At 40.0% G+C, this 25,552-nt stretch overlaps 2 protein-coding genes across 3 annotated transcripts in view; one reads left to right on the top strand and one right to left on the bottom strand.

Annotated features, from left to right (window-relative positions):
- Positions 1-25,552, bottom strand: part of RAB11FIP4 (RAB11 family interacting protein 4) — a 278,710-nt gene that overhangs the window by 14,495 nt on the left and 238,663 nt on the right. The window lies entirely within an intron of this gene.
- On the top strand, positions 32-24,987 carry UTP6 (UTP6 small subunit processome component). 2 transcript variants are annotated; one of them, XM_054709820.1, is made up of 19 exons: positions 32-168; positions 1,687-1,771; positions 4,693-4,734; positions 4,978-5,070; positions 6,857-6,904; positions 7,533-7,596; positions 8,810-8,928; positions 11,653-11,730; positions 12,661-12,742; positions 13,221-13,302; positions 14,885-15,069; positions 15,624-15,703; positions 16,047-16,124; positions 19,189-19,368; positions 20,181-20,261; positions 20,459-20,568; positions 21,329-21,395; positions 23,496-23,568; positions 24,505-24,987. In XM_054709820.1, the coding sequence occupies exons 1-19, from the start codon at positions 77-79 to the stop codon at positions 24,660-24,662; spliced, it is 1,797 nt and encodes a 598-aa protein (XP_054565795.1). In that variant the 5' UTR covers positions 32-76; the 3' UTR covers positions 24,663-24,987. The 2 variants fall into 2 exon arrangements, with proteins under 2 accessions (XP_054565795.1, XP_054565797.1); XM_054709822.1 differs by lacking the exons at positions 21,329-21,395; positions 23,496-23,568 and having other exon boundaries at positions 24,505-24,640.

Below are 25,552 nucleotides of genomic sequence, written 5' to 3'. Positions count from 1 at the left end.
TCCGGAATAGGTGGGGCCCTTCCAGCGCGTGTCGGAAGTTGAGAAGCTCTGGGTCGGGTTCTGGCGCTTGGACCTCATGGCGGAGATAATTCAGGAACGCATAGAAGACCGGCTGCCCGAGTTGGAGCAGCTGGAGCGCATTGGGCTTTTCAGTCATGCAGAGATCAAGTGAGCGGAGGACGAGGAAGAGCTGGGGCGGGCGGAGGGGCGGTTGCGGCGCCAGCGTGTTTGTGTGGCGGGGCCAGGGGCGGGAGTACTTGACTTGTGTTTATTTTTCCTGCCGTGGCGGAAGCCCATCTTTAGCTATTGATGATGCCTAGGATTAACTTCTCATTTATGGCAAGGGGACCCGTCCCACAAACCGTGCCGACAGCTCTTTATGGAGCCCGGTCTTGGGGCTTGAAAGGTGATGAAAACCGGGCTCCCTGCCCAGCAGGCGCTCCCTGCCCTGTGTGTGGTGGGGGAGCAGACGTTTGATCACAGAGCGGGGTACCGTCTGTCGAGGGTGGTAGATGCTCTAAGAGATGCGAAGAGGGGACCGAGGGAACCCCGGAGGAGTTGATAGGTCTTTCTAACAAGACTTGAAGAGGGGGGTCCATTTAATTCAGTAACCTATCCTACCCCAGGGCTTAGCCAACAATGCCTGGCATAAAACTGGCATTCAGTAATTGGTTAAAATTAAGTTGAATAGTTTTAAATCGTTTTCTGCGGCTGTTTCTTCATTTTACAACGACGGTGGATGTACTGATGTGATTATGGGATCCTTAAAGTAAACATTGTTGATGAAATGTAACGTATCAGTGTGGACGCTTAATAAGGGCTCAGTGAATGTTATTATTAACTAGAGACAATTATTGGTCTTGCATATCTTGCATTAAATTCTCCTAAAATGCACATTTCCTGTGTTTTTTTCCTTAGCTAAATACAGAGAGTCTTCTTCCATAAGTCCTTGTAGAAATAATAAACCTTCCTATGTAGAGACAATCTAGGTTTTGGGTGTGTGTTGGTGTGTGTGTGTGTTGTGTGTGTGTGTGTGTGTGTGTGTGTTTTAGTCTGCTTGTTGGGAACTCAGAAGTAAGAGGAATTTAGGAAAGATAGTTGATTATTATTAAAACTTAAGTGACCTGAATTTGGAGGAAAAGGAATCTTTATTAATGTCACATATAAATAATGCAAAATATTTAAGATTTTTTTTTTTTGGCTGGTGGGAATGTTAGTGGTTCTGGCAATTAAGATGATTTTCATGAAAGTTTAAAAATATATCCTGATGCCCTTAAGAACACAGAAGTAATCATGTAAGAGAATACTTGCTTATGAAGGATAATTATCTGGGAATTATATGTTTTGGTAAATAATGTTTTAAATATATAAAAAATTAAGAGACTTAATAAAACCCATAGTTATTTAAGCTTTGATTTTTAAAAAAATATATTTTTATTGATTGCAGAGAGATGAAGGGAGACGAGAGAGAGATTGAAACATCAATGATGAGAGAGAATCATTGATTCGCTTCCTCCTGCATGCACCCCATTGGGGATCGAGCCTGCAACCCGGCATGTGCTCTTGACTGGAATCAAACCTGGGACCCTTCAGTCCGCAGGCTGACGCTCTATCCATTGAGCAAAACTGGCTAGGGCTAAGCTTTGCTCTTTTCAAGTGTTACATTTTAAATGGCTTTCTCCTCAGGGCTATCATTAAGAAGGCTTCAGATCTAGAATACAAAATACAGCGAAGAGCTCTTTGTAAGGAAGACTTTATCAATTATGTTCAAGTAAGTGAAAAATTTAGTTACTTTTAATCTCACACATTTTAAATTAATTGAATGATCAGCTTGATGTCAATTTTCAACAAAGTTCTAGAACTGATGATTAGACAGGTAACTTATGAACAAAAACAGAGGTGGTTTGAGAACAGCATTGCTCCACTAAAGCTTTAGTTCTTGGCAAATAACATTTTTTTTTTTATGTGGTTGGTAGATCAGAGACTGCCAAAGACACCACATTGTATCAGGATTTCAGCAAGCGATTTGACAGATTCTTTTAAAAAAAATAATTTTTAAAAAGTCTTTATTGTTGAGAGTATTACAGATGTTCCCTGCCCCATTTCTCCCTTCCACCCATTCCCACCCCACCCCAGGTCTTCACCACCCTATTGTCTGTATCCGTAGGTAATGCATCCTATATAATAAAACCCTAATATATAAATTTACCGAATGGCGGAACCACTGGTTGCTATGACGCGCACTGACCACCAGGGGGCAGACACTCAATGTAGGAGCTGCCCCCAGTTGGTCAGCCCTCCCCACTGAGCCAGAAGCTGGGCTAATGGCTGGCGAGTGCAGCTGTGGTGTTGGGAGCTTTCTCCCGCCTCTGCTACAGATGGGCAGTAAGGAGCGAGGGGTCCTGGACTGTGAGAGCCCTGGACTGTGAGATGGCAGTCAGACATACCCTGAGGGGTCCTGGACTATGAGAGGACGCAGGCCGGGTTGAAGGACCCCTCACTCCCCCGGCCCCCCCCCCCCGCCCGCCAGTGTACGAATGTCATGCACCGGTCTCTAGTATCTATCTATATAATAAAAGGGTAATATGCAAATTGACTGAAAGGCAGAACGACCGGTCGCCATAATGTGCACCGACCACCAGGGGGCAGACGCTCAATGCAGGAGCTGCCCCCTGGTGGTCAGTGTGCTCCTACAGGGGGAGCACTGCTCAGCCAGAAGCCGGGCACATGGCTGGCAAGTGCAGTGGTGGTGGCGGGAGCGGGCCTAAGCCATCAGTCAGACATCCCCCAGGGGCTCCCAGACTGTGAGAGGGCACAGGCCTGGCTGAGGGACCCCCCACTGAGTGCACAAATTTCATGCACCGGGCCTCTACTATGCATATAAGATCTTTGGTTAATTTCTGACAGACTATCTTTTGGGGGGGAAAAAGGAGAGTGAGTTTGATGATAGTAGCTGGTTGGAAAGTTGGAAAGTTTATGTCTGTAAGTCTGTCAATTTAGAGAGAGGTTGCCATAAGATTCTTCAGTCCTGTAAATGAATAGAAGATTTGAGTGAGGATAAAATATACATGCTAGCCCAGCTGGAGTGGCTCAGTGGCTGAGTGTTGACCTATAAACCAGGAGGTTTATACATGCTAGACTAATTTTCAGATGGGGGAGAATAGCTAGTATGTTAGATGACAAAATCAGGATTCAGAATGAACCCAATAACAAGATGAAATGTTATAAGACTAAAGCTTCTGAGCTTGAATTAAACAAAACTAATGGGCCCTGGTCAGTGTGGCTCAGTTGGTTGAACATCATCCTGTGCACCAAGGGGTTGCAGGGTCGATCCTGGTTAGGGCACATGCCCAGGTGGTGGGCTTGATCTCCAGTAGGGAGCATGCAGGTGGCAGCTGATTGCTGTGTCTTGCTTATCTATGTTTTTCTCTCTCTGCTTTTCTCCCTTCCTCTTTTCCTAAACATATTAAAAAAGCACAACAAAATCCTAACGATATATACAACCTGGCTAAGAGTCTTGTATTTTAAAGAGGTCCTAGGGCTCATAGTAAGTTGCTAACTTAAAATGAGCCCGGAGCATGTTATGTCAAAAAATAGAATTCAGTGGATTATGTTAATGAAAGTAGGGTGCTGGGTAAGTTGAACAGAAGACATTGCAAATAGTAGACACTCAGAAGATGTTGATTTGAAAAAAAGTGTGGAGCAGTGTGTTAGGTTCAAGACTACATTTTAAGAAGGACTTTGAAAGGTTGGTTGGAAGGCAGCCAGGATGGAAACGTTGTTCTAGGAGGATTTATTGAAGGAAATAGAGGTGTTTAACTCTCAGGAGACGTAAGAAGTGGCAAATCACTTCACTCTTCAAATATTTAAGAATTGTGTATGGATTAGATTGATTTGTTTAGTTTTAAAAGAGAGTATGACTGAAATAAGTAGATTAAAAGCACATATAAACACACACTCTTACATATATTTCCACATTCCCCACTTGCACACAACCATATAAACTTGCTATGAGGTATAAGTGGCATTTTATTTTTAGTATTTTTTAATCCTCACCTGAGGATATTTTTTTCCATTGATTGCTAGAGAGAGTGGAAAGGAGGTGGGGGGGAGAGAAACATCGATGTGAGAGAGACACATCAATTGGTTGCCTCCCACATGCTCTCTGCAACCAAGGTACATGCCCTTGACTGGAATCCAACCTGAGACCCTTTAGTTTAAGGGCCTGTACTCTATCCACCTGAGCCAAATCAGCTAGGGCAGTGGTCGGCAAACTCATTAGTCAACAGAGCCAAATATCAACAGTACAACGATTGAAATTTCTTTTGAGAGCCAAATTTTTTAAACTTCTTCTAACGCCACTTCTTCAAAATAGACTCGCCCAGGCCATGGTATTTTGTGGAAGAGTCACACTCAAGGGGCCAAAGAGCCGAATGTGGCTCGCAAGCTGCAGTTTGCCGACCACTGAGCTAGGGCATATGTAGTATTTTTGAGTTTTGCAGAAGTAAGGTGAATTTTCAGTGAATGCTAGACATTTACTGTAGATTATGCTTCTTGATAGCAAATTACCTTCCACTTTATATTCCTGATTTTTATTTACTTTATGATTTTAGCTAGATGTGTTTCCTATAAATGTAAAATATTATAATTTTTCTTATTTTCATCTTTTTTTGGTATGTTTTTCTTCCACAGTATGAAATTAATTTTCTGGAGCTGATCCAGAGAAGAAGAGCTGTAAGTAGATGATTTTCTGGAAGTTTGGAAAAATATGGAATGAAATAGGGTGGCTCTATAGCTAGAACTTGGGTTTGGGAAGCGGTTGGCATTGGTAAGTTACATGATGATGTACTCAAAATGGATGTTTGTAACTATTTGCTTTCTCTGTCAGTTCTGTTGAATGACCAAATAGGAATGCTGCTTTGGATAAATGTAATTAAACTGAGGCTTTTTGTTGTTGTTTGTTTTTGTTCTTTTTAGCGCATCGGGTATTCATTTAAGAAGGATGAGATTGAGAATTCTATTGTACACCGGGTACAAGGCATATTCCGACGAGCTTCATCAAAGTGGAAAGTAAGTGATCAGAGCTTCCCTAACTGTAAGAGATATGAAGATATGTATGATACATGTTATGACGTCGATATTCAAATGTTCTGTCTATTTCTATTCTCATCTTGGGTGTCTCAGTACTTACTCTAATGATGGTATCATTACTCGAAACCACTCATTAAGAAAATAGATCTCGCCCTGGATGGTTTGGCTCAGTGGATAGAGCGTTGGCCTGCAGAGTGAAGGGTCCCAGGTTCGATTCCGGCTAAGGGCACTGCCCGGGTTGTGGGCTCGATCCCTAGTAGGAGGTGTGCAGGGGGCAGCCAATCAATGATTCTCTCTAATTGATGTTTCTATCTCTCTCTCCCTCTCCCTTCCTCTCTGAAATTAATAAAAAAATATATATGGCCCTGACCGGTTTGGCTCAGTGGATAGAGCGTCGGCCTGTGGACTCAAGGGTCCCAGGTTCGCTTCCGGTCAAGGGCATGTACCTTGGTTGTGGGCACATACCCAGTAGGGGGTGTGCAGGAGGCAGCTGATCATGTTTCTCTCTCTCATCAATGTTTCTAACTCTATCCCTCTCCCTTCCTCTCTGTAAAAAATCAATAAAATATATTAAAAAAAAGATATATGTATAAGAAAAGAAAATTGATCTCATTACTTTATAGTTAGTCTGTGAGGATGGTGCTTAAAGCAGTGCATTTGATACATAATTAAGGATCAGAAAGTTGTCTGGAACTTGTTTTGATATCCCTAAGGAAAGACTTGGATGTGGGAAGATAAATGCTTAGAGTAGGGGCAGTAGTAGCTCAGTAACTTGATTTTCTTCAAGTTCAGCTCTGGGACTCGTACATATTATATGGCCTAGAGGCTCGATGCACGGAATTTGTGCAAGGGGTTTGGCCCTCGCAGCCCCGGCTTTGTCCAGAATGTCATTTGGCTATCTGGTCTAATTAGCATATTATGCTTTTATTATTATAGATTATATGGGAAGTACTTTGGATTCCTAGGAATGACAAATTTTGGGTTGCTATTCTTTTTATTTTTTGGTTAGTCCGAACCCAAGGCTATTTTTCCCATTGACTTGTATTATTATTTTTTAATATATATATTTTTATTGATTTCAGAGATGGAAGGGAGAGGGAGAGAGAGAAACATCAATGATGAGAGAGAATCATTGATTGGCTGCCTCCTGCATGCCCCCCACTGGGGATCGGGCCCACAATCCAGGCATGTGTCCTTGACTGGAATCGAACCTGGGGACCTTCAGTCCCCATTCCAACGCTCTGTCCGTTGAGCCAAACTAGCCAGGGCTCCATTGATTTTTAGAGAGTGGAAGGAAGGGGGAGAGACACAGAGAGAGAAACATCTATGTGAGAGAAACACATAGATTGGTTGCCTCCCACACGCCCTGACCGGCTGCACTACACCCCAGGCTTGGGATTGAGCCTGCAACTGAGGTATGTGCTCTTGACCGGAATTGAACCCGAGACCCTTCAGTCCTTGGATGATGCTCTATCCACGGAGCCAAACTGGCTTGGGATGGGTTGCTGTTCTTGATTGAGAATACTTAAAAACTGCATTGGACAAATTGGATAGACAACGAATTTTGTCTTGGAGCATGGTAGGCGGGAGTAGGGAACAGATTGAGTTATTGTGGTTAAGAGCTCTAAGGCCTTGATGAGGAAGAGCCTATCTACACTAACAGGTATCATAACTGATTAGATTTTCTGAAATCTGCCTTTGTTTCAAAGTTGTTTTAAATATAAAGTTCAGATTCAGGCAGCTTACTCCATTGCTTTTCTTGCAGGATGATGTTCAACTTTGGCTATCCTATGTAGTCTTCTGTAAGAAATGGGTGAGTATTTGGACAGCTGTGTCTTGTTCCCTCTTTCCTTCTTTTAGTTAGTTGGCCTTTTAAGCCCCATATTTGACTACTGAATTCCGTGTTTTCTCCAAAGGTGTTAGGGTGAACAAATGGGAAAAGAATCCAAGAAGGCTGAACTTTAGTGTAACAACATTTGCATGTCTGAATGATTCAGTGGCTTTCAATTCAGTTGAAAAGAAAATGATCTTTATGTGTATTTGTCTGTTAAAGTTGAAAAAATTTTTTAAAAATGTTATTTATTTATTTTTGAGAAAGGGAGGGAGGGAAGGAGAGAGAGAGAGAGAGAGAAAGAGAGAGAGTCTTGTATGTGCCCTGCCTGGAGATTGAACCCACAACCCGAGTGCATCGGGACAACTCTCCAACCAACTGAGCTACTCAGCCAGGGTCTGAATTTTATTTTATTTTATATTTAGGATGTTTATGTAGAGTGGTTGACTAGTAAGTAGAAGAAAACTATGAGTGTCTGTGTATGCTTACCTGCCCCTAATGATAGCCCCATTGGATTTTATAGATGGTAAGGGTACAAGACAGATCACTTAAGAGATTAGTAGCAGTGATTTTGCTGTGTAGGAAATATAATCTTCCTTCCTCTTTTCAGGCTACCAAAGCTCAACTTAGCAAGGTATTCTCTGCCATGTTGGCCATTCATTCAAACAAGCCAGGTATAGTGAAATCCTTGTCAATTCTTTTTCTACCTTTTATGTAGATGCATACTATTTTCCTGATAACCCTAAAAGAACTTATTTTGAGAACGTGAGCTTAGGTACTCGGCCTCAGCCGACTTGGTTCCTGAATAACTGCTTCTTCGTTCATCTCTGCCTGCTGTGTACTAGTTACTGTGTCAGGCATTATATCTGTAAAAGAAACTCTTTGGTCCTTTGAGGGACATTCTATTTGAAGGCAGTCATATTTAAGGGATTTCAGAAACTTCCAGGGGAAAAGATTAATAGAGAATCCAAGAGTGACTGGCACAGAGTAGGTGCTCATGTTTTGTAAGAGAAACATTCTCTTGTGTGTACTGTGCGATGGTACATTATTTTACAGGTGCTCCTGTGCCTGTTCTCAGGTATTAGGCTCAACCAGACATTGTACAACACACAAGGCTCAAATAGGCTACTTGTGGCACTAGTTTATTCAGAAGGATACAGCAGGACAGCGTAGGTGTCTTCAGTAGAGTGCTGTTAGCACTTCAGAGTCTAGTAACAGTTCAGGTGCGAGGGGATGAGTGGGTAGAGGAGCCACTCTGGCTTAGGAGACCCATGGATGGGCATAGCTTCCAGGGACCCTAGCCTAGTCCAGATATGGTTACCCACCATAAGTCACTTTTACCAAAGGTAATCTTGCTGACCTTTATTAAGTTTCTAGGGAAATGGTTAGAATGCAAACTCAAGTTTAATTTCCCATCTAGAAGGACAAAAGTTTTGTTTTTTAAGCCTTTATTCCTAGCAGGTATGATAAAAATTTAATTTAAAAATTATGAGCCATTTAAAAAATTATGAACTATTTTAATTAGCGAAAAGAGCAAAATAATTTTATTTCATTGATTCTAAGATGCACACTTTTTTCCCATCATTTTACCACTTTTAAAATTTGTGAATTAAAATGATGTTGACTTTAGATCTGATGAAATAGTAATAGAAACATAATAACTACTTTTAGATGTTAATATTTACCTGTTTTCTTTAAGGTATTCTTTGTAATTTTAGATAAAGCAACAATACTTTACAGATAACTATTACAAACTCCCTCCTTTTCTTTCCTCTTTTGGTAGGATTAAAAAAATTTCTTTTCAGTATTATAGTTGGAGCATTCATTTTTTGTGTGTGCCTGAGTTAATTACTTTATTAAAATGAAGTCTGATGTTTTCATTTATAGCTTTGTGGATTATGGCGGCCAAATGGGAAATGGAAGATCGCTTGTCTTCAGAAAGTGCAAGACAACTCTTTCTTCGAGCTCTGCGCTTTCATCCCCAGTCCACAAAACTTTATCAAGAAGTGAGTGTGTGTGTTCATTACCGAGAGAGTGATGTCTCACTTTGGTCCTCTGGAGACACACATTCTTTAAGTTAAAAAAACCTTCAAATTATGGAGGCTAGGGATTAGTAGTGAGTTGCTGGAGAAAGGGGGCTAGGAGGGTACATTTTGGCCAGTAGTAGGTGTTGACCCTGTGCATCTTCTAGGTTCTTAGTTAGACATTAAAGCTCCTACCTGCCCATTATGGTTGGGAGGCGTAGGGAACTGGACCTTACTTTTTTCAGTTGTGGGGCAAGGGTTCAGCCATGTTTATACCTTTGTTCTTTTTTTCTTACCCCTCTCTCCCTCCCTCCCTTCCTCCCATTCACTTATCTTTCCCTCTCTACCTCCTTCCTTTCCTTTTCTTCCACTTATTCCCCCCTCCCACCCCCTCACCTCCTTTTGGCTTCTCTTCCCCTTTTTTTCTTCATTTTCTTCTCACTCTCTTCGTCTCTTTTTCTTGAGATAGGTACTTTCTTCCCATCTTGGTAGACTTACTTCCCCTTGGAGGGGTACACTGGAACAATGATGGCCATATTTTTGATGAAAGAAAACCAAGCAAATGTTGGAAATGGTGCATTATTGGAAACTTTGCACCCTTTTCTGAGATATTTGTCAGGATAAGGGAGAAATTGCTATTTAGTCTTCAAATGAAAATTAAACCTCTATGCTGAGGGGAAAAAGATAATGGGTTTTCATGCTAATTGGTATTGTAGCTGTCCCAATCTTATTTTTATCTTGTAGTAATTTAATGATGTTTTATATTGTATTCTTTTTAAAAAATATATATTTTTATTGATTTTTTATAGAGAGGAAGGAAGAGGGATAGAGAGTTAGAAACATTGATGAGAGAGAAACATCGATCAGCTGCCTCCTGCACACCCCCTACTGGGGATGTGCCCGAAACCAAGGTACATGCCCTTGACCGGAATCTAACCTGGGATCCTTCAGTCTGTAGGCCGACACTCTATCGACTGAGCAAAAGGCTTTATATTGTACTCTTGATTCCCTTTGTTTCTTTTCATATTCTATTAGACATTCCTTTGCTGCCTTGGTTCTTTTTATTGAAAAACTATTTGTAAGAATCAATCTTCCCTGCTGTTAGAGGGTTATAAAATAATATTTTTATTTATTTATTTTTCCCCATCAGTGTTTATTTCCCCTACATCCTCTCTTCCACCTCTGTCCACCCTCCTGGTGTTATTATTTTACATGTTTTATGGAGGCTTTCAATAAAGGTTCATACTTGTATTTTCTAAAATGGGAATAGATTTATTGTTTATTATCAAAGTAATTAGAATTTGTTTATTATAAGTTGTTCAGAGAAAATACTTCCATGAAAAAGTAACAGAAAAAGTACTCTTATCACTCATACTTTATGCCAATTACAGATATTTAAAACAGGTTTTATTTTTGAAAAGTAGGACTCTATAAATTCTGTGTTCTGTATTTTTATCTAATACTAGAGGCCCTGTGCACAAAATTTGAGCACGGGTGGGGTCTTTAGGCCTGGCCAGCGATCAGGGCTGATCAGAGCCTTCCCTCAGCTGCCAGCTGCCAGCTGCCGGCTGCTGGCTTAGGCCTTCCTTCCCCTGGCTGCCAGCTGGGGCCTTTCTTCGTTCCGTGCTGCCCCCTGGTGGTCAGCGCCCGTCATAGTGAGCAGTCAAACTGGTTGGTTGAACTCCCAAGGGGACAATTTGCATATTAGCCTTTTATTATATATGATGATATCATGAATATAGTTCCATGTTAGTATATATTGATCTATAATTAGTGGTGTTCAAACATTTTGGTCCTCTTTCAATCTTAAATTACTGAGGACCTCAAAGGTCTTGTTTATATGGATTATAGCTATCAGATTTTCCTTTATTGAAAATTAAAATCAAGAAATCTAACAATAGTTATTTAAAAATAAATTCGTGATATGTTAATATAGAGTAATTATTTTTAGATGAAAGTTGCTCTTCTAAAACAAAGTTGAAAAAGAAGAATGGCACTATTATACATTTTTGTTAATCCCTTGGATATCTGACTTAATAGAGGACAGCTGGATTCTCAGATCTCCATTTGCATTCAGTCTTGGGGATAGGGCCCATTATATAGTCTCTGGAAAACTTTAAACTCTTTAATATAATAAGAGTAAAAGGCAAGGAACATGTTAGTATTACTATGAAAGTAATTTTCATCTTGCAGACCACCTAAAGTGTATCGAGAACCCCTACATTAGGATTGTAGTATACCATTAGTAAATCATGTTAGTCATGCATTAGTTTCTATTTATATACCTGCTATTATATATTTGCCATTGATTTTTACTTCAAAATAATTACAGATTCTCAGGAAGTTACAAAGATAATATAGTGAGGTCCTGTGTACCATATACTCAGTTTTCCCTGATGGTTACATTTTATAATGTCAAAGTAGTATAACATCAAAGCCAGGAAATTATTATTGGTATAATGTGCATATAGTTCTTTTTCTCCTCACATGTGTAGATTTGTGCAGCCATTGCAATCAAGATACAGAATTGTTCCACCATCACAGAATCTCCCTCCTTGTCAGTGTCAGCTAGTTTCATAACAGATAGACCACTCCCCCAGACTTTCCCAGGTCCAATTATTATGGGTAAAAAAAGGGCATCTTACATGTGTCTAATTTAAAAAAGTTATCTCCAAAGCTTTTCAGTTCATCATTTCCCTTCTGTAGTACTTCAGGATGGAGCTGATGCATGCTGAGAAATTGAGGAAGGAAAAGCAAGAATTTGAAAAAGCCAAAATGGATGTGGTAAGAGCCTAATGTGTTGTAACTTGTTAAAAATGTATAGTGTTTTGAGCTGCCTAGGTGTAAGAGAAAAATCTTTGGAATTTTTTTTTCCTTTCCAATTTAATGTCATATTTGGAAACTTTAAGATGAGTCTAGAGTTGACTTAGTAAAATGGGCTTAGTAATAAAAATGGAATTTTGTGCTATAAAAATAGACATTTGGACTAATTGGAGTGATCCTCAAAATTATTACCAATGGAATGGCCTAATGCTACTCTTTAATACTTTATGATTTCATGAAGTGGCATATTAATGGAGCTTGAGAAAGGTTATGAGAGGTGTGGTTTCCAACCTCCTGTTTTATATAATTTTTAATGTGACAGAATAGTTTTAAAGAAAAGTTTCAGAATGCTAGAACTGCAAAAGGAACTTTGCTATCATCTATTGTTGTGGTTTCGAGCTCTGAAATTAAAAAAAAATTGATTTTTAGAGAGAGGGGGGAAGGGAGAAAGTGAGAGAAACATTGAGTTGTTGTTCCACTTATTTATATATTCATTGGTTGATTCTTGTATGTGCCCTGACCAGGGATCGAACCTTGGTGTATCAGGACGATGTTCTAATCAAATGAGCTACTTGGCCAGCGTTCTGAAATTTTTCATAGAGTTGTACATAGAAGGGTCAATAGGGCATGTAAAACTTGACCTATTCTGGTCTAAACTGGGGGGAGACCTTAAGCCAAGCGATCCCGCACCACTCAGAAGCCTGAGAGAACATAGTTCGAAGATCATCGGTCTTATTCAGCTACACATTTTATAAGTGAGGGAACTGGCAGAGAGAGATGTGATTTGCCAGAGGTCATATGGCACAGGTAGTCTAGGACAGTTCATTTTCATCCTAGTTCTTTTCCTACTTGAACTACCTGGTAAGTTATGTTCAATGTAACACTCTTTAGGGAAATCTTGATTATCCTGAAGAAATCCTTACGGGTGAGTTGGCACGGATCATCTACAAAAATTCCATCAACATAATTAAAGGTAGGTATCTTTTGAAAATCTATTTCTGATGGGAAAGGGAAACAGTCTACTTATAATGAGGAAGACCTTTAGCTAATTTTGAAAATTTCTGTTAAAAATTCTATTAGAATATGTATAAAACCCTTGATTGTACGAATAGTGTCCTGTTTCTTTCAGAAAACTTATTGCCCCTTAGGATATACTTGAACATTTCAATACATTTTTATTTAATGCTTAATTCATGTGGGGAGTTGAAATAGATGATTTAATACATTCCATTATGCCCTTAAGAAGTTTAGAATAAAGCTACAAGTACTTATAAATACTCCAAAATATTAATAATGGCTTTGCTTTTGTAATAAAACTATGGGTGATTTTTTTTTCCTGCTTTGTCCTATTTCTCAATTTAAAACAAACTAACTTGAGTACATCAGGAAGGCGGTACTTTTAAAGTGATACTTCAGAGTCTTACTCCCCTCTCCCACTTTTTAAATTTTAGGTGCAGAATTTCATGTGTCACTGCTTTCAATTGCACAGCTATTCGATTTTGCTAAAAATCTGCAAAAAGAAATTTATGATGAGTAAGTAAAATAGTGGAAAGGTGAATATGGCTGTTCTTATTTTGTGGTAAGGGTTTGAGGTTGGATATTTAGAAAGTGGGGAAGAAGATACCACATTAAATCATTGGAGGGAAACTACATTTTAGGACCATTGTATCCTAGTAAATCATATTAAAAATATATATTCCTGGAGAAGTTGTTTGACTCACTTACTGGCTTCCCTTAGAAAATACTTTGCCTTTATTCAATAACAAGTAAATCCTACAGTTTTTTTAAAAAAATATATTTTAATGATTTTTTACAGAGAGGAAGGGAGAGAGATAGAGAGTTAGAAACATCGATGAGAGAGAAACATCGATCAGCTGCCTCCTGCACACCCCCCACTGGGGATGTGCCCACAACCAAGGTACATGCCCCTGACCGGAATCGAACCTGGGACCTTTCAGTCCGCAGGCCGACGCTCTATCCACTGAGCCAAACCGGTTTCGGCAATCCTACAGTTTTTATAAAAATCTATATTTCTGCTTTTCTGGCATGTCTTTTGTCTGTAAAATGAGGGTTGTACTCATGAATGTTTATTGTTGAATGCTGCAGGTGACTATTCCTTTTTTTTTTTTTTAAATCCTCACCTGAGGATATTTTTCCATTGATTTTTAAAAAAATATATATTTTATTGATTTTTTACAGAGAGGAAGGGAGAGGGACCGAGAGTTAGAAACATCGATGAGTGAGAAACATTGATCAACTGCCTCTTGCACACCCCCGACTGGGGATGTGCCTGCAACCAAAGTGCATGCCCTTGACCGGAATCGAACATGGGACCCTTCAATCTGCAGGCTGAAGCTCTATCCACTGAGCCAAACCGGTTAGGGCTCCATTGATTTTTAGAGAGAGTAGAAGAGAGAGGGAAAGACAGAGATATATTGATGTGAGAGAAACACATCGGTTGGTTGCCTCCTGCACGAACCCCGACCAAGGGCTGGGACTGGGGAGTAGCCTGCAACCAAGGTATGTGCTCTTGACCGGAATCGAACCCAGGACCCTTCGGTCCACAGGCCAATGTTCTATCCACTGAGTCAAACCAGCTAGGGCACTTTATTCTTTAATTCTGGTTATATGGTTGTGAATTACTTGGAGCCTGCCTATGGGTACTTCACTGTGAGGTAGTACCCCTTACTTTCACAAGAGATGAAGTAGAACGTGGATCTGTTTTCTCTTAGACAACTTCAGGGTTTTGGAAAAGGATTAGGTGTTGCTTTTTCTCTGCCTTTATTATAGAAATGCAAGAGCCTGGATATACTAAGGTTCTCCAGGGCTCAAGGAGGATTGTGTCCTCATACCTCCCTGCTGATTTGACTTTGAGAGCTAACTTGAAAGGTAACATTTGTGAATGATGTCTGAAACCTAATAAATGGTGACAACTCTGATCATCCATAGACAAAATTTATACAGTGAGTATGAAGATAATCTGAAGAGCCTATTTATGGTAACGGATCGTTAAAGGGGTGCCTTGGATACATTTTATAGAGCATAGGGAACTGTCTTTTGGATATTCTAAATTAGTCTCCTGCCATAGGATTCATGCTAGTAAACTGTTTTCCAGCCTTCAGGCTCTGCACACAGATGACCCTCTCACTTGGGATTACGTGGCACGGCGAGAATTACAGATTGAGCCTCAGCCAGGAGAAGAGCAGCCTGCGACAAAGCAAGCCAGAGCTCTGGAGATGGGCCGGAAGGAGGACCGCTGCTGCGCTGTGTACGAAGAGGCAGTCCAGACTCTCCCTACAGGTGAGCTGCACCAAACCATGGTACATGTGGAAGTCATGGTGTTCATGAACGGGAAACGAAGCTCCCATTCCCATGACCAGGTCGCTTTCAGGAATCTCTGGCAGTTTACAGTGTGCTTGGCTTTCCAACCTGTTCTTTCTCTGGTGGTGAAAGATGGAGCTTTTATGACCTTCCTTGACAGTAGTGACATATATATATGCACTTATTTGTGGGAAATGATATTAGGAAGATTGTTTAATTATAATTCCTTAATTATCTTTTAATATAGATTACTTCCTAAGTTTGTAATATTGGAGCATTAAGGTAGAGGGCATATATAACATGGCTTTTAATTTTTATATTTATGTCATTACTCAGTTGTTTTCCCCCCAGTGTTTGAGATGGTTTATTGGCTGTAATCAGAATAGCTATCTGCTCCCCCCGCCCCCCGACTCCCCCATGAGATTAGTTTAAACCCTTCTTCAGAGGAGTTTTCCCTTCAAAGGAAAGATGTATGATGATTGTTAAACTAAGAATTGGTGATTGATCAGTGAAATCTTTCTGACTTTTTTCAGAGGCCATGTGGAAGTGTTACATCAACTTTTGCTTGGAAAGATTTGCTAAGAAGACAAGTAATCAATCCCTCAGAGGGCAGGTAAGGACGTGGTCACAGGGCTGAGTAGAAAGTGACTATCTTTTGAAAGAAGGACAGACTCTTTTGGGGCCTGGGACAGCTTCCATGAACCCCATGCTTAATTGCTCTTTCTCCTTGAGTGACCTGTCATTCTGAGGTCTGAGTCTGCTTCGCCCTTATCCTGGTCCCCGGGTCGGGAGGTGCTCTCTTGCTGGGCTGTGCTTGGGGCAGCTGTCCAGCTCATCTAATCATCAGTCCCTTCTCCCAGCTCTTAGAAATGTGCGAAACTGCATTTGTTCCTATCAGAGGCCGGCAACCTCTGCTGGGATCATTGTGATGAAGTGAGGCATTTTTCTGATTCCAGAGGCTGGAAAGGACCATGTCTGCATTCAGGAAGGCACATGAACTCAGACTTCTACCAGAATTCCTGTACAAGCAGTGGGTAAGGACACCAACACATTCACTGCAGTTATATGTATTCAGTTCCATTGGGTTCGTGCTGGTGTGATTGTTTTAATACACATGGTTATGTGACTAACACCATTTGGAAGTTTGGCATGGTGGATGTAGAGAGCATGTACATTTGGCTCTCAGTGTTAGTTGTATGACAAAATGAAACCTGTACCAGTAAAGGGAAGAATGTTATATAGCAGGAAACACTCAGAACCAGGAGTCACAGTTTGGGTTTGTCCACACTTCCATCTTTTACCGAACATGCCTTTCCTAGCTTTTAATCTCAGTGCCTGGCCCAGGTTAACCATTGGTACAATTAAAACAGATTAGATGTGTTCCTGTGTTTCAGAAGCTGACAATGTAGTAGGAGGCATATTAACCCATTCCTACCTCCAGGGTGGGTAAGGATTGTTACAGAGACCAGAGTAATGTGCTGTGGGAGTACATAGTTCTAAATCAGGTTTTGCCACTTAATAGTGAGGTGACTTGGGCAAATCACTTAACCTTTCTGAGTTTGATTTTAAAATAGTGATAGCAGTCCTTGTTTTTGCCACGTCACAGAGTTTGAGAGTATAACATGAGGTAATGAATGTGTTAGTGTATTTAAATACCTTTGGAGGGCAAAAAAGGACCAAAATCTTTATATTTGTTTAGTGCCTTTGATTTGTATAACTCCTTACTCGTATCATTATGTGATCTATATATATAAAAGCCTAAGCGACCTTTATGACAGGTGGACGGAACAACCAGTTGCTATGATGCGCACTGACCACCGGGGGGCAGACGCTCAACGCAGGAGCTGCCCCCTGGTGGTCAGTGTGCTCCCACAGCCAACCTCCAGCAGCCGGCCAACCTCCTGCAGTCCCTTCCCCTGGCCAACTTACCCCTATGGGCCCCGATCGGGACTGGGCAAGACTGCCCCAATCGGCCCCACAGGCCAGGCCAAGGGACCCCACCTGTGCACGAATTCATGCACCAGGTCTCTAGTTTTTATATAATTACGACTAATGTTTTGCTATTTTGTATTCTATTATTTTTTACATTAACATTCAAAAATACTTTTTATGTATACTTACATGGTGCATGTCCTGTACATTAGACTATTATATTATACCACTACTGACGTGCCCTTCTCCCACTCTAGCATCTATCTGGCAAAACTCCCAGACCTGGATGAGTTCAGCTGCCCCAATTTGAGTTATTGAATGCTGGCACGACAGTCCCACCCTGTATATCCAGATGGGCTTTGCTTTGAGTATTGTCTTGGCAGTCACACTCCTTATTGCTTATTTTGCCATTTACCACTCTGGCTATATCAAACATCCTCTGCTCTCCAAATCTCTCATTTTGTTCTTCCTAACCCTATCACCTCATCAGTCATCCAGTGACCTTGCCTTTAATGAGAGTGCCTCAACATACTGCTGCTGAACTTAAAATGCTTTGCTGATTTCTGCATCCATCCTTTGTCCAGATTAATCCCCACCGAATGTTCTTTTAAAATTGATTATCAGATTATTCTGTGGCTTTCCACTGTCGTTTGGATAAAGCTGCTCAGTGTCATTAATTTGGCCCCTGCCTGTATTTCCAGCCTCCTTTGCCAGCCCTGCAGTTTACATCCTACCCCTCCAGCCATTCTGAACTTGGATTTCCTTTTGTATCCAAGCTGTCTCTCACCTTCAGCCCCTTTGCATATACTGGTTGGAATCTCTGCTTTCACCTGACTAATGCCTGCTTTTTCTTAAGTCTACTGGTAATGGTGCTTCTTTATTGGTTGGAGGCCTTTCTCATCACTGCCATAAACCCTGCTTTATACTCTGATAGCAATGATGCTTTTTCTGTCATGGCACATATCCAACTGCTAGACTGGAGGCTCTGTGGGTGGTAGAGAATGCACCTGATATTCTCATGATTGAATTTAGCATATACAGCATGCAATAAAAATCTTACTGAATGAATGGATTATATACTCCCCTTTTATTTGCTGTTTCACAATTTTATAAAATTGAATTGGATTTAGGTTTTTTCCTTTTGTTAGAATAGTGTGTTGCCCGGCTGGCGTGGCTCAGTGGTTGAGTGTTGACCTATGAATCAGGAGGTCACGGTTCAATTCCTGGTCAGGGCACATGCCCCGGTTGTGGGCTCAATCCCCATTGTGGGGTTTGCAGGAGGCAGCTGATCAATGATTCTCTTTCATCATTGATGTTTCTATTTCTCTCTCCCTCTCCCTTCCTCTCTGAAATCAATAAATATATTAAAAAATAAATAAATAAAATAAAAAATAAAATAGTGTGGATACAAGCATTTTGAACAGATTAGATTTCCTTCTGTTGATATACTTTTGGGCCATATTTGTTAAAATATCATTTCCAAGTTTAAGTTAGAATGCTTTTATGACTCTTGTTACATAATGTCAAATTATATTTTAGAAAAATTGTACCAGTTTATAGTGTGCTCAGCTTTGTTTGAATGAATAAACTTGTTTCCTTACCAACCCACAAATACTGGTTTTATCTTTACTGACTTTTAAAAATATATATTTTTATTGATTTCAGAGAGGAAAGAGAAGGGAGAGAAAGAGAGAGACTTCAATGATGACAGATAATCATTGATCAGCTGCCTCCTGCATGCTCCCTACTGGGGACCAGCCCACAATCTGGGCATGTGCCCTGATGGGGGAATGGAGGGGTGACCTCCTGGTTCATAGGTTGACACTCAACCACTGAGCCATACCAGCCCAGCTCTTTACTGATTTTTGTATTCTGTTTGGTAGATATGGATTTTATTACAGTGAACTATTTTACTAAAAACTTAACTTTCAATCTAAATTATTTAGGCCTTCTACTTTTCACCTCTTCCCTATTTTTGGATACCACTTGGGAGTAGGAGCAGGGACTGGAGGAGGAATTACAAATTGTTCACTTTGTGCCTGTTTGGCACCCATAGTAAAAGGCTTAGTGGAAAGGCTATTGAACTATTGCCTCATTTCTCCCCCTCCCCCCCCATTACAAAGATAATTTAGTATTAATTTTCCACTGATCCTTTGTTTTATTCAGATCGAGTTGTTGCTGCAGCATGACTTCCTTAAGGAAGCTCTGCAGGTGGCAGTGGCCGGGGTTGAATTGTTTAGAGACTCTGTGATGATGTGGCAGATGAAGCTGCAGGTGCTGATTGGTTCCAAGAGCCCTGACATAGCCAGTCTTTTTAAAGAAGCCTTTGCGTCCCTGAAACCCCAGGTCTGTGAGTATTTCATTCTCTTTGGGAAACCTTATAAGACTTCAGCCAAAGCATATTTGGAGTGTACTTGTCTCATGAGAGCTGGCCCTAGAGTACATTTGTGATTTAAGGGTCAAGAGTAGAAAAATTTATTTCCATTTAATGGCCTATTTCTAATTCTTTATTTGAAAATTGACTATATAAAATTTTTATATTCCATCTAGATATCGTACAAGTGAGAAATATTAATAGAATATTCTCACTTGCTACCAAAGCTGAACTTAAGCCTGATTTTTAAAATACACGTATATTTCTAAACTTTAAAGGTTAATGAACTAAACCTTAAAGCTTTGCAGTGAATCTTTTATATTAGTAGGAAAAAAGTATTCCAGAAATTAAAGTGGGGAAAAAAATCTTAAATATTTTACTGCTCATTTGCCTGTGCCTCTGAGACATGAGTGAAGGTTAGATAGTTCAGCCTAGATAATTAGTACTTGTGTTGTGGGCCCTAAAGAGCAGAGACCTCGGTAGGTATAGGTCTGACTAGCTATCGGCTGTTAATTGCTTAATTAACTAATAGATAATCAATTATAACTATAGGCAGCATTCCCCAACATAAGGGAACTAGAGTTAACAGGAGAGTATTGCTGTGGTGACTTGTTTAGAAGGCTGTGTTCTGGCATGTCATTCCTGGTCACGGAGGCTTCTGTCAAAGCGAGGACAGAGTGGGAATGAATCCATGGTTGTCTTAGGAGGAACGTGTCTTTATAGCGACTAGCTTTCAGAGTGTAGTGCTCAGCTCTCATTTCCTAACTTTTTTTATTCTGAGCAGGTTTGTCTGCCATTGTGGATTTCTTGGGCAGAGTGGAGTGAAGGTGCCAAAAGCCAAGAAGACACTGAAGCCGTCTATAAGGTATGCCCGCTCTAAGTCTTGTTGCGGGCAGGGGATGAGCAGATAGGATTACTGGTTGGCTAGCTGTAGGGTTATTTCTATAGCAGCTTTTCCTAAAGCACTCTTTATTGAGCAACCTGGGATGGCTCTGGGAAAATGGGTTTTGATATTTATAAATTTCCTCACACAGCTTGTGTCTTTTTCTTTTCAAATTGTAGAAAGCTATCTTAGCTGTCACGGGTGCTGACTCAGTCACTCTGAAGGAAAAGTACCTGGATTGGGCTTATCGAAGCGGTGGCTACAAAAAGGCCAGAGCTGTGTTTAAAAGGTACTCACAGATGTTCATAGCTGTACTAGTTTTTCCACTCCACACGCAGCTCCTCATACCCAGATTACATGTATCACAAATGGTATCTGAGGAAGTAATCCCAGAGACTTTATCAAGAAAGTTATTATTATTACTTTTTTGAACAATAAAAGCAAGTCATACCTATTATGAAAAAGAAGAAGGAAAAAGCAATAACTAATATTCATTCTAATCCCTCCATCAAGAGAACTCATGTTGCTTTATCATCTTACAATTTGTCACATATTTGAAATTATACTATAATTACATTTTATTTGTCATTTTTATTGGTGAATATTAAGCCTGGCCTTTTCCCTATCATTAATAATTGTTCATAGACATTATTTATTAAAAATAGCTATATGATATTCTACTCTATAGATGTGCCATAAATTATTTGGCACAGTAATACTGCTTTGATGAACATTTCTGCACAAATATATCCATGTTGGAAACGACTGCCCTAGAATGTATTCTTAGAAGGAGAATTATTGGTCTCTTTCGAAAGACCTTGGGATGTAGTAGAAGAGGGAACTTAAGACTCTGAAAGTGAGAAAGAACAGGAAGAAAGCTGGATAGGAAAGAATTTGGTTGTGGTGAAGCGTATCATTGGATATTGAAAGCATTGAGTGACTGGCGGTTAAGTCCGTCCTTGCATTGAATTGTGGGCTTTATTGAACCATGTTTTGTGGTGGTGGTGGCTGTCATTATGGAAGATAACAGTGCCCCCTCTACTTTTTAGTTTACAGGAAAGCCGTCCATTTTCAGTTGCTTTTTTCAGGAAAGTAATCCAATTTGAAAAGGAGCAAGTAAGTGTTCTTATCTATTCATTTCTTATCTAGGAAAATTGATTAGTGGTTACTAATTTATTGCAGCATTTTAATATTTAAAAAGCTCATTATAATACAATATAAATTTCTGGTCCCTTTGTCTAATCCTTTTTTTTTTTTTTTCATAGAGATGGTTTAGGAATGATAATCAGGCAAAGAAGAGAAAGTACCTGTCAGGAAATTGAATACTTAGATGTCACCTTTATAGGAAGCCCTCCCTGCCAGGCTGGGCGAGGCACTGTTTCTGCCTCCACAGCATCTTGTTTGTCTCTTGTATTGGGTTATGAGGTAAAGAGTAGGCACCCAGTAACTGCTTCTGATATATATATTTAAATATTTTTATTGACTTCAGAGAGGAAGGGAGAGGGAGCGAGAGATAGAAATATCAGTGATAAGAGAGAATCATTGATTGGCTGCTTCCTGTATGCCCCCTCTCTGGGGATCGAGCCCGCAACCCAGGCATGTGCCCTGACTGGGAATTGACCGTGACCTCCTGGTTCATAGGTAGACGCTCAACCACTGAGCTACACCAGCTGGGCTGTTTCTGGTATTTTTAACAAAGCACGTGAGTGAGGAAAAATACAGGAAAGTCTGTTAGTAAACTAATACACGGATAGCAAATGTATCTGTAAATCCCATTACAGTAACACAACCAACCATGTTTGTTACTTTTATTGTTTTCTTTAATTTTTTGTTTACTTATATGCACAGTTTTGTACTGTTTTATTTTTATTAATTTTAGAGAAAGAGAAGCATTAACATTTTTTTATTGTGAAGCTAGTACCCATTATTTGGCTAGGTGCATAATTAATCAGCGTTTTGATTTAGTTCTTGTAGTTACTCTACTATATCATTATCCTTGTTTTATGTGTGAGGATCCTTTTAACGTCAGAGGATTTTTTTAAGAATATATTTTTATTAATTTCAGAGAGGAAGGTGAGAGGGAGAGAGAGATAGAAACATCAGTGATGAGAGAGAATCATTGATTGGCCGCCTCCCGCACATCCCCCCCCCCCCCACACTGGGGATCGGGTCCGCAACCCGGGCATGTGTCCTTGACCGAAATCAAACCCGGGATCCTTCCGTTCCCAGGCCAATGCTTCATCCACCGAGACAAATCAGCTAGGGCTAAGGTCAGAGGATTTAAAAAGTTTGCTGAAGGTCGCCCTGGCCAGTGTAGCTCAGTTGGTTAAAGTGTTGTCCTGTGCGCCATAGGATTGCAGATTTGATTCCTAGTCAGGGCACATACCAGGTTGGGGGTTTGATCCCAGGTTGGGGTGTGTACGGGAAGTAACTAATTGGTGTTTTTCTCTCACATTGATGCTTCTGTCTCTCCCTCTCTAGAATCAATGAAAAGCATATCCTCGGGTGAGGATTAAAAAAAAATTTGCTAAAGGTCATATAACCAGTATTTATATATATATTGCCTCAATAGAAATTTAAAAAAATATATTTTTATTGATGTCACAGAGGAAGGGAGAGAGATAGAGATAGAAACATCAATGATGAGAGAGAATCATTGATTGGCTGCTTCCTGCACACCCCATACTGGGGATCGAGCCCACAACCGGAGCATGTGCTCTTGACCGGAATTGAACCTGGGACCTTTCAGTCCACAGGCCGATGATCTATCCACTTAGCCAAACTGGCTAGGGCTAAAAAGTTTTAAGGTAGACATAGGTAATATGTGCTAGAGGCCAGGTATTCAAAAGGAAGAAATCCCTAGCCATAGGGAGTAGAACCTTCTGCACTTACTTATTTCAATTCTACTCCTCCCTCAGGGCTTTCAAATATACTTTCCTGTGAAGTTTCCATATTCCTCCCACTGAGAATTAATTAGGCTTTTTCCATGCTACCATAGCAAAGTACTTTTTATCACTAACTTTTACTTCACTCTGGACGTAAATGCATATGACTTTTCTCTGAGTAAGTTGAGAGCCAGGCTCTGCTCATCTTAAGCTCCAACTCTCCTCCTTCAAATACCTAATAGATGGTAGCTGCTTAACAATGTGGTTGAAATGAATTTGTGACATCATAAATTAAGGTTTTGAGGCAAGATTGTCTGATTATTTTTGTTAGGAATCCTGCAAAATGGCGAACTTGAGAGAATATTATGAGAGGGCTTTGAGAGAGTTTGGATCTGTAGATTCTGGTAAGTAAACTTCAGCTCTAGACACACAAGTCTGTTTGCATGTGTGATTTGTAACCTATCAGTGTGGTTAGAACAAGCAGTGTTTCTTAACTTTTGGGCCATGGCTCTCTTTGAGAATAAAACTTGCATCCTTGCCCTGACTGTTCCCTCACTTTGTGCATAAGTACTTGCAGATATAACTTTACTTATAATTTCAAGTTCACAAACTCAAGAGTCCATTGGTCTTCTATTCTTGAATAGAGGAAGATTTGCTTGGTTTGGTTCTCTTTAAAAAATGAAGTATTTGTAAGGGAAAGTTAATAATGTGGGTCAGAACAAAAAGGAATGGGAGTTACAGTAAAGGGGTAGTGGCACGCTAACTGACATTAGTTGTCATTGACTGTTGCCACATTGTCCTCATTTATAGGACTTGCAAACCATACTTCTGGGTGTAGGTATGTCATGTAAATTACTTAGCACTCAAAAACTGACATGTGTAGTTGTTAAACCCACATTTTAAAAAATGCGTTAGTTCTTAAGAGGTTTCAACAGACCTTCTGATGGAGTGCATGAAAAAATTTGTTTACTAACCCAGACAGGTTTTGTTAAGCATGGTAACGAGGCTTATAGTGAACTCATTGAGGTCAGTTTCACCTTGAAACAGAGACTCAACAAAATTCTGCCTCTAAAATATTTAGTCTCTTTGAGTTAGTAAAATACTAGTATGTAGATTACTATGATTAAAATGAAGTTTCCTACTTAAAAAAATAGTTTTGATATATCTAGTGTAAAGATGATGAGAGGTATTGTTTCACATAGGGTTCTATGGAAATAACAAGAAATTAAGTTTCTTACAAATCCTGTGGTAAATTGATATTAAATAATTAAGTTTACCTAAAAAAGCCTCATCCTTTATCTAATTATATGTTTATAGTAAGTTTTTGGTTCCCTTTAAAGATCTTTGGATGGATTACATCAAAGAAGAATTGAACCACCCCCTTGGTAGACCTGAGAACTGCGGACAGATATATTGGCGGGCCATGAAAATGTTGCAGGGAGAGTCAGCAGAGGCGTTTGTCGCTAAACATGCTATGCATCAAGCTGGCCATTTGTGAAAAGAGGAAGACCACAGCAACCTTGTAAAATAGTATTGTGAGCCCTCTGGGCAGTTTTTGTTATGAATTCGTCTGCAATTTGCAGACAAGATTTTGAGATATGTTTTAATTTTGTGTTAATCTTTAATTCCAGGAAACAGACCTGCTGTTTCATGGCCAGAGGCTACTTGTTGAGGCTGGATCTACTGTAGGTTCTAAATGTTTTCCAAAATATGTGGAAATCACACCACTGATTAGAGTATCTCTAATCTCAATCGAGGGGTGGTTTGAAATTTGAAGAAAGTACAGTTCTGTTTATTTATTCTCTTCTTATTATAAAAGTATACATGGTTGTAGAAAATATGGTGAGAATAGAATAATGGAAAGAAAATAAAAGTATTCTGTCATATCATTTGGAGTTAAACTTAGTAATTTGATTTCCTTGATCAGAATTGGGTTTATTCTCTTAGATCACTCATTCAGTCATTCATAAGTGGGAAAGAAGGGAAGCTCTTTGGGATGGAGGTAGGGGTTGGAGGAACAGAGCTGGATGTCCTGAGAGCTGGCTAAGGTAGCCGAGAAGGATGCTGGGTATTGGGGAAAAAGTCCTATAAGAAGATTAAGACATTATAAAAGTGTCTTCTATCACTGGGACTGATCTGCAGAGAAATGTTTACTGTGGGGTAGGCCTGGCAACCAAAGGGCAGGGATAGGGAGTAGATGAGAGCTGCAGAGAAGGGCTTCAGAGGCGATGATGGAGGATGGCTTGGAGCAGAGAAGGGCATTCTGGGAGCAGGGGAGGCAGTTGGTATTTTATATTTTTAACATTGTAATGTCACTGGGAGAAGCATTTAGTACAGTTTACTTATGTTTCACTTAATGTTTTTTAAAATAGCCTTAAAAAACATTTA

The sequence above is a fragment of the Eptesicus fuscus genome, chromosome 20 (genome assembly GCF_027574615.1).
Source record: "Eptesicus fuscus isolate TK198812 chromosome 20, DD_ASM_mEF_20220401, whole genome shotgun sequence".
Taxonomy (NCBI): domain Eukaryota; kingdom Metazoa; phylum Chordata; class Mammalia; order Chiroptera; family Vespertilionidae; genus Eptesicus; species Eptesicus fuscus.
The sequence above is the reverse complement of the archived record's forward strand: the minus strand, read 5'-3'. Positions and strand labels throughout refer to the sequence as shown.